Source organism: Gossypium raimondii, chromosome 11 (assembly GCF_025698545.1).
Source record: "Gossypium raimondii isolate GPD5lz chromosome 11, ASM2569854v1, whole genome shotgun sequence".
Lineage (NCBI taxonomy): Eukaryota > Viridiplantae > Streptophyta > Magnoliopsida > Malvales > Malvaceae > Gossypium > Gossypium raimondii.
In genome coordinates this window covers 11097753-11107351 of record NC_068575.1, presented here as the reverse complement: position 1 = coordinate 11107351, position 9599 = coordinate 11097753, and the positions used below count along the sequence as shown (strand labels likewise).

At 32.3% G+C, this 9599-nt stretch overlaps 1 protein-coding gene across 1 annotated transcript; it reads left to right on the top strand.

The window, feature by feature from the left end:
- The first annotated feature begins 3304 nt into the window (after positions 1 to 3304).
- On the top strand, positions 3305 to 9599 carry LOC105804670 (AT-hook motif nuclear-localized protein 14). Its single transcript, XM_012637367.2, has 6 exons — positions 3305 to 3725; positions 5437 to 5489; positions 7376 to 7507; positions 8263 to 8415; positions 8712 to 9000; positions 9082 to 9599. The coding sequence occupies exons 1-6, from the start codon at positions 3371 to 3373 to the stop codon at positions 9132 to 9134; spliced, it is 1035 nt and encodes a 344-aa protein (XP_012492821.1). The 5' UTR covers positions 3305 to 3370; the 3' UTR covers positions 9135 to 9599.

Sequence of the window (9599 nt, the reverse complement as noted above, 5' to 3'; positions counted from 1 at the left end):
CACAAACCCAATTACACAAACCCTTTCATTTTTTGGGTGGGCCTTTGAGCTCACGAACAAGTCTACGTTGAGGGATAATTCATTATTTTTTCTTTTCCTCGATTATCTATGGTTTGATTCAAATCCCGATCAATCTTTAACCTAAAAGTTTCAAAACTCAAACCCTATTCTCACTTCTTTGTTTCATGAAATAAAGAAGATGATAAGAGAAAATGTTTGTTTTTTTTTCCTTTTATTTTTAACTTATATAATTTAATTAAAATTAATTAATCATAATTTATTAACTAAAGCTTAATTAATTAATCACTAATTTTAATTAACAAAATTAGTAGAGTACAATGGCCATCCACCACCGTTTGGCCATTTAATAATGGTCTATTTCCTCATTTGGTCCTCCAATTAATTAAAATTCTATAGTAATTAAGTTTTATCACTTTTATAATTTAGTTATTGTACCTTAATTAATTACCCAAACGAAAAATTAATGGACCAAACTTTAATTAAACTTTATATTAATCTCGTAAATATTAAATAATAATATTTAAGAACTTGATCATCGAAAATGGGGTTTCGAAACCACCGTTTCTAACGCCACTAACTTTCGGGCTATTACACGAGGTTCATCTTGGTACATAAGTGCATAATCCCATACACAATCCAATCTTATATCATGTTATTATATCTAACTTAGCCCAACTAGTAATAGGAACCCATGTTCTATTTCATTTTAGAATTCAATACATATATCAATTCTCAATCACATTCATAATCACAATTCAATTCATCATCTATACACATGTATTTCTTATCATACAACATATTTCTATTCAATTTCCATTTCACATAACATAATTAAAGTAATTCATGTTATTTCCCATTTTATTCATTTTAGTCCTCTATATAGATATTCCATATCAAACTCAATCAAAACAATTCATACTATCACCATATACTCACCTCAATGATCAATCAATCATGTATATTTTGTAATTTATTCAATTTAGTCCCTAAACTCGAGACAAAGATAACTTTCGATCTCAAGCTTTACATTAAAGTCCGATTTCACATTTACTCATTAAGGACCTTCTACTTTCTATTCTTACCACAATTTCATAACAGGTTTGCATTTTACTTAATTTGGTCCATAATGTAACAGATCTAACAATCAAGATTGTTTAAGCTTTATAGTTTAGTCATTTTTATAGTCTAAGGTTAATTTCTATCAATTTTACACCAAATTCATTCAATTCTCAACAATAGAAACTTATCAATATCTCACTAATTGAACAAATTGATACATGGGTTAGCTTAATCAAGCTCTCATGAAAAAAATCTATAAAAATCAAAGAAAAATGGATGGGAACTTACTTAAAATGTTGTTCGAATATCAAATAGGTTTTCAAAGCTTTTCTCTTCAACTCTTTAATGGCTTTAATGGTGGACGGTGGCTTTAGGAAGAAGATGATGACTTTTTCATCTTTTCCTACTAATTTTTACTTACATAATTAGATTAATTTTAATTAAACTTAATTAATTACTTTAATCATGCTTGATTAAACATAAATCCTTAATTAGTTTAATCTAGTGACAATCAACATCACATCCGACTATCATCTATTTAAAATTGGTCTATTAGCCATTTTAGTTCTTTGGATAATTGTTATTTAAGTCCCCAAGTCTTTTCCTAATTAAAAATCTATAGCGATTAAATTTGTACAATTTAGTCCATGAACCTTAATTAACCATATTTTTGGCTATTATTTAACCGAATTTTAATATATTTTATACTAACTCCTTAAATATCTCTATTTAATATTTATAGACTCGGTTTACAGAAACGTTTCGAAACCGTATTTTTCGACACAACTGAAAATCAGATCGTTACAAGATGAATCATGTATCATCTCCAATTTATAACCAACCACTAAAATTAGATATGAGACATAAATTAAATTAAAATGTTAGAAATAACTAGACAAGATTACACAAGCACATAGTATTTGAAAAATGCTTCTAACTAGAAGTGCTTTACTAAAAAACTGATAAACTATTTGAATAATATTATTGAGAATTTTGTGATAAATAAAAAATCACTTCTAATTAAAAGTACTGTACTAAAAAATTCATAATAATAGCTTTTCTATTTTAATTATACAAAATAAAAGCTGCCTACAATCTAATAGCCTAAAGTTTGTTACTATTTAAATTCAACAACCACGATTTAAGAAGAAAATGAAACGATTAACGAGAAGTTTGTGTTTCGCAAAAGCATGCACCACACAAATTGTCTCGTCAACCAAATCACACTAATTACCTAAATAAAATTTGAGGTATGGTATATAATCATTTTTTTCAAGTTAAAAAAATATTCTAACATTTTATTGTATATATTATACTATTAGTTAAATTTTTTATTGACTTAATGTTACTTTCAACCGGGTTTTAACTTGATTTAGAGAATTACAAAATATCCTTTGATGTATAAATATATTATATTATTATGAGCGCACTTTTATCTTTTTATCTTTTAAATAAAATTAATAAAATTTTGCTTATGGTGTGATTTGAACTCATATCACCAACACTTTTAAAATAATTTCTTTACAAATTTAACCAAAATTTTATTTTAATTGCTTTTATACATTTCAATGTTATTGTAGAAATTGTTTCACCCACATTGTTAGTATATATTGCATACATGTGTGATAGAATTTTTCGTATTGATAATTTTGTTGATTAAGTTGGTATTACTAATTAATTAATTCGGTACCAACTTACTTAAAAACAACAATGCTATAATAAACAATTGTAGTGTATTTAATATTTTTATTTTGATGTATTTATCCATTTAAATTTTCTTTTATTCACAATTTAAACTATTTTTTATTTTAATTTCGTGCATATTATATATATATATATTATTGTTATTAGTTTTAAACATGAGGTTTTATTATTTATTTTTGTTATTTTTAAACGTACATGTGTATTTTAAATAGGATATTACCACACTATAGAATTTATAGTATTGAATTTTATATTATATAAATTTAGAATATTTATATATTTAAATATATTATTATCGTATATAATATTATTGGATCTTAGGGGGGGAAAACCTCTAAAACCCTAAAAACAAAATAAACTAATCCGTTTATCAAGACATCTCTTGAACAGTAAATATCAAAAGTCAATCATCTTACCTTCGAAACTTTCATCCAACGGCTCAGCTTACACGACCCCAAATTAAAATAAATAAATAAACCTAAAACAAAAAAAAAACAAATTATAAACTAAAAATAATAAAAAATAAAAAAATCTGCAGAGATTTTCCTCTTTCTCTCTCTAAAACCTCAAAAATATTGAAAAACCAATGGAACGCAATGAAGCCCAACAACACTACTTCACCACCAACACCTCCACCACTGTCAACACCACTCCGTCACCGAGTAATGGCCTTCTGCCGCCTAACGAGAGTGGAGGTTCCCACCACATGGTGTACCCTCACTCCGTGCCTTCGGCGGTGACGTCACCCTTGGAGCCTGCGAGGCGGAAGAGAGGGAGGCCTAGGAAGTATGGCACCCCGGAACAGGCCATGGCAGCTAAGAAAACGGCGTCGTCGACCTCGAAGGAAAGGAGAGAACACCAGCAGCTGCAGCAGTTGGCTCTTGGTGGCGCCGGTGCTTCGCTTTCCGGGTCTTCTAGGAAATCTCAGTTGGTTGCTTTAGGTAAAAGGTTTATTACTTTTGGTGTACCCTTTTTGGTGAATTTGATGGTTTTGGGTTTGGGGGTTGCAAAGTTATTGAAAATTGAGAGGCTTTTGGTGCATGCGATGGGACACCATTAGCTTTATATACTCTCTAGGTGTTTTTGGAAAAAAAAAATCAAAATTTCTTCTTCCGGTGCTTTTTTGGTGAAATTCGAGAACCTTTTGTTGCAAATTTGCTGGAATTGGGATTACTTTTTGGTGCATTACGTGAGACGCGAATGCTTGTTTCCTGTGGTTGGGTTTTTTCTTGTTAATGAAAATTACTTTCTTTGTGGTTCCTATTCGTGAATTTGATGGTTTTGGGAGTTCTTGTGTTGCAAATTTTTTTATTTTGTGTGTGTTTTGGGTGCATTGTTTACGAATCGTTGCCTTTGTTTGCTCTAGGTGTGTGTGCTTTTTGAAAAATAGTTTTCTACTTTCGTCTATCGTTTTGCCAGTTTAATCATTTCTGGGGAGCTTATTGCAAATTTTTTGAAATTTTTTAAGAATGTTTTTGATGTTTTAAACTATGATCCTTTGATGTTTTAAATTATGATCCTTTGCCCTCTGTTTGGTTGTTTGGGGTGAACCCCGCTTCCCCATCTACGAGTTTATTTTTAGTTGTTTAATTGACAACTTCTAATTTTAAAGAACTTTTAGCTTATGGTTACCTATAGGTTTCTCTATTTGTGTATGGTCATTGTCGTTATATTTTCCTTTGGCTTATTTATTTTGTTCCTTATTTGTTTTTGGTTGTAATATTTTTGAAATTTCTGATATTTTTTGCTGCATTTTTGGGCAGATTTGCATTTCTTTTAAAACCTTTATTTGTTGGGGGAAAAAGAAAAAAAGAAAAAAAAACTTCAATCCATTTGGAGGACACTTTTTCATTATGTGCAAACCTGATTTTAGATTTCCACATTACTTGGTGGTAGTTCATTCTTCTGTATTCCTTTTTTTTCTGTTCCTTTGCGAGGAGCTTTTCTTGTTTAACTTATAACTGCAAAACTGACTTGCATGGTTGCTTTGATTCATTTTTCGAAGCTCCACGGGTTTGCTTTTGGCTAGAAGATGGTATATCCACATGTATCTATGTAGCTTTGGTTTCATAACCAAAATCCAGATCACAGTTGAGTTGTGTGTTCTACATGTTGGTTGCTAGTTACTGGTGGTGGATAGTGCTATAGACTGAGCAGATTGGTTAAATAAAAACAAAAATGGGACTAATAGAGAAAAAGAAAAAGAAAACTTAAATTCTCTGAGTCACATGAATAAGAGAGAAAAAGAAAATTTCCTTTTTCCTTTTGTCAGTAGGAAACTGGGAATGAGCCTTTTTCTTTTGTTCTTCAATTTGGATGGTAACCTTTTGTCTGTTAATTGTTATGTCAAATTCATCAATACACCAGATGACTGTTCTGGAGTACACCTCTTCAAGGACAGTGCAATGTTGGATTAGGACAGATGAATGCATATTTTTAGTTAATCCTCTCCTAGAATATCATTTATATGAATCAAACTTTCGTTTTGTTTCATTTATGAATGTGCTTTTACCCCCACATACATTGTATGTTTCTCTTGGCTGTGTGCTGTCTGGTACTTTGGTTCTTTAGGAGGTTTGGTTTGCTTCTAGTTGGTTCTGAGTTTCAATTAGATGCTTAATTCTTATTCCTGCTTCATTCTAATTGGTGCAGGCAATGCTGGTCAAGGTTTTACTCCACATGTTATCAATGTAGTTGCAGGAGAGGTATAATGCTTATTACTGTTACAAGCTTTTTTAATATTTTAGATGGTCAGTTCTACACATCCTTGAGTCACAGATATTCATGCATACCAATCCTGGTGCTTTTGAATTTATATAATCTGTTGGAACTATTTTCCTGCATTGTCTAATTGTTTCCAAAAGCTGTGCTCTCCTTTTTTGTTAAAGAATTTGGTGTAGTTTTACAATTTTTCATACCTTGAAGCAAGGTTTTGAGGCATGGTTCGATTTATAAAATGTCCCATTGATTTTGCCTCATCTATTGATAATAATATATTTCAAGTTCAGAATAGCAGTGCTTTAGTAGAGGACTAAATTGTCAAAGAAGAGAAATTTGTAAAATCATCAATGGAAAAAGTCTGTTATGAGAAAGTTTAGTGTGGACTTTCTGTTTCTGATATGAAATCCTTAAAAACTTTCAAGGTTGTGATGTTTTACTACAAGCAAGTTGAGGCCAATATAGCCAGTGTGGAAAGTTTCATGAATCCTGAGGATATTTGTGATACTTCCTATTATGTTTCATTTTTTATTTGGATTTTCCTGTTTATACTTGATAGTCATAAGGGGATGGCAGTTAAGGCATTTTGCATATGCAATGATTTTAAGACATGGCCCTTTTCCCCCCTTTCTGCATTGATTTTCTCGATCATTTTTCCTATGAAGAGGATAAATGAGTCCTTTTACGTTGAAGAAGTATACTAGTCTTTTGATCAAGCATACTTATTAAATTGGATTTGGTAATTTGTTATCTCAAGAAGAGAGGAAAGGAAGAAAAGGGATTGAGTTCTTTCAGCTCTCTCTCTCTCTCTCTTAGAAATGATTGAGATGAAGCACCAATATGTGTCTTCACTCATCTGATAACTGATCCAACATAGGAATGGCAATATCTGGTGGTTACATTCAGTTAACATCTTTTAGTTTTTGGCAAGTTTAGTTATGCCATATTTTTTTTGTTGGTGTGAAACAACGTGGAGTCACCTGTCATGTGATCGGAGGCGCCCGAATCGAGTATCCAAGGAGATTGATTATTAGATTCAAAAGCAATGTTGAGGGCAGTACCTTGAGTGGCTAGAGATCCATGAGTAGTGGGAGTACCAAGTATCTTATGGAGAGTCTCAAGCTGTGTTTTGGTTAATCGAACATCAAAAACATCATCAGCAGTAGTGGAGGAATTAATTTCACCTTGAGTGATTCCCTGATTGATATTCTGAGTTATTTGTGATGTCTCAGTTTCAGAGAAATTTTCATTGATATCACCCATTGGAGGACTAAACCGAAGGAAGTTTTAGGAAGGTAAATTAGAGAAAAAAATTAGGATCGAATGAATCCTAAAGCTCTGATACCATGAAAAAACTCAGAGGAAAAATTCTGTTATTTTTTTACTGCTTTAGTTTACAGATTTATAAAGAGAGAAATAATCATTTTAAAGGAAATAAATCCTAATTCCTAAGAATCAGTAATTGATATCTTAATTTCCTAAGAATCAGTAACTGAGATTAGTTTCTATTTACAAGAGAACTAATAGTAATAAGGTAAGATTTCTATCCTTAATTATAGGGATTCCAACATTTTTCTCTTTTCCTAATGTTTTGCCAGTAATGGGATGTTGCTGCACATTCCATCTGCCACCTTTGTGAAAGAATCCCTTATCCATTTGTTCCCCTCTTGCTAATGTTGGTGTTAAACGTAGTGGTTTTGTGCCTGAAACAGTGCCATGAGAGTAGATTTTTCTATTTTAATATATGAATTTCATTTACAACAGTAGTCTTATAGTGTTATATTAACTGTGCTAGGTCAAGATGCAATATTGTTTCTATATGTAAATCAAGTTATTTTGTTCCCTTCTTGACATGATATATGGATCCAAATAGGATGTGGGCCAAAAAATAATGCTATTCATGCAACAAAGCAAGCGAGAATTATGTATATTGTCTGCATCTGGTACGATCTCTAATGCATCCCTCCGCCAGCCAGCAACATCAGGTGGTAACATTGCTTATGAGGTAACCACTTGTTTCTCCCCTTTTGTTATAATTATTTTATACAAACTAGATGGCTCCTTGTTTATTCTTCTGGGATCTTTAAATTGGAACTTCATTTCAAAAATGATAAAAAAAACACTTATAAGAAAATAAATAAAGTTTTGTTAGTAAAACCTGAGTTACTTCTAAATGCTGGGAGAGGATTAGGTTCTATGATCTAAAATGGTTTAGGAAATCTGTTGTTACTTGTCAACAAAAAAAGAATAGCCGAGCTTTTTACTTAAAAGAAATTTATACAATCTAAATAATGGTCTAAAGAATGCTATATAAGTTCAAGTGTTAGTGGAAGCTTAGACCTATGCTTCCTTAGGGCACTAGTCCTGTAATATCGGGTTGCTTTTAACAAATCATTCTCCTAGTTGGGGAAACGGAAAATAAACCAAGCGGTTAGAATCTGTTGTTTGTGTCAGCTGATTATAAGTATGTATAAAATTTCTAATGTCAGACATACCTTAGCTATGCCATGTTACTTGGTAACAGGTAAATGTTTTCATGTATGAGATATGGAAACAATTTATTATGATGCCATTGTAATGCCAATATACCTAAAAGGTTCATATCCTTATGTCATTATTAGTTTCCTTTACCACTTTGTCATTGCTTGCATCACTGAGAGAACTTGTGGAAACTTGCTGATCTTTTTATTTTTTGGATAACTCGAATAACATTTTTAGTACTATCAAAAATATGATTTCTTTCCTGGGTGATGATATCAGGGCCGGTTTGAGATCATTTCACTCTCTGGATCTTATGTTCGGACTGAAATTGGTGGGAGGACTGGTGGGCTCAGTGTATGTCTATCAAGTGCAGATGGCCAGATTATTGGAGGAGGAGTTGGTGGACCTCTGAAAGCTGCTGGCCCGGTCCAGGTATTAGTCTTGTTATTATTTAATTTAGGGAAAAATGGGGGAATTTGAGCCTAGTTCGTTGAGCAGGGGATACTTGTATCAGTTATTGATTAAGCAAAATAAACAGGTGAATTAAAATAAAAAATGTACAATTGATATAAATAAAACTTGTTTAAGCTTTCCGTATATGATGGAATTTTATGCTTGATGTTGGCATGAGAGGAAATAAGAAAGAGAGCTTGCGGATTCTTCTCTTGAAGTAGGTGTTATTGTCCTTTATTTTATGTTGAAGAGACGATAATTTATTGCATCTACAGGTAATTGTTGGTACATTTATGGTTGACAACAAGAAGGATGGTAGTGCTAATGTAAAAGGTGATGCCTCTGGCAGCAAGTTGCCATCGCCAGTTGCAGGAACTTCAGTATCTAATATTGGCTTTCGCCCAGCTTTTGAAGCTTCAGGAAGAAACCCAATTGATGGAAATGATGATCATCAAAGTTTTGGAGGAAGTCATTTCATGATGCAACCACAGGGCCTGCATTTAGCACCTCGGCCAACAGATTGGAGGACTGGTCTAGATGATAGAACTGGTTTTGAGTTGACAGGTTAGAGTCTTGCACATGCATATATGCATGCACGCTTACACTCATGCGGTAGGAAATACTGAAGCTAAATATCTATTGCAGGAAAGACAGGTCACGGAGCTCATCAATCGCCAGAAAATGGGGACTATGATTAGAAGGGAGATTAGATATTTGTTTTGTCAATGAAGCGTCTTTTGTCGTAGATGTATTTAAGTTACAGCTTTTTGCAAGAGTGAATAGAAACAACTCTCCTTGGCCCTTGCACCCGGAGTGTAATATGATATACCTGTACAGGTTGGCCTGATACTCTTTCGTTAGTTGATGCTGATTAGATTATGCACCATAAAGTAAGGAGATGGCTTGTGAAAAAAAAAATCCTAGTCCTTTGTTTAGTTGTTGAAATGCTTTCTATGGTATTGCTGCTGATAATTTTATTGCATTGTGTTATAAATCCTCACTGTTTGGGGTATGAGGGACACTGTAGTGATAAAACATAACAGTTGTGCATTTAGTCTTTGAAATTACTGATTGTTGAAAGCCCTTCTAATTAAGTTGTGGTTCCCATGATTATAGAAGATATTTTTGAAAATTTACTGGGAATTGTGGTGTATTTGTCATCA

Coding starts and splice junctions, on each gene's coding strand:
- LOC105804670 (XM_012637367.2), top strand. CDS start 3,371: ATGGAACGCAATGAAGCCCAACAACACTACTTCACCACCAACACCTCC. Junction 3,726..5,436: donor ATCTCAGTTGGTTGCTTTAG/GTAAAAGGTTTA, acceptor TAATTGGTGCAG/GCAATGCTGGTCAAGGTTTT. Junction 5,490..7,375: donor TCAATGTAGTTGCAGGAGAG/GTATAATGCTTA, acceptor GGATCCAAATAG/GATGTGGGCCAAAAAATAAT.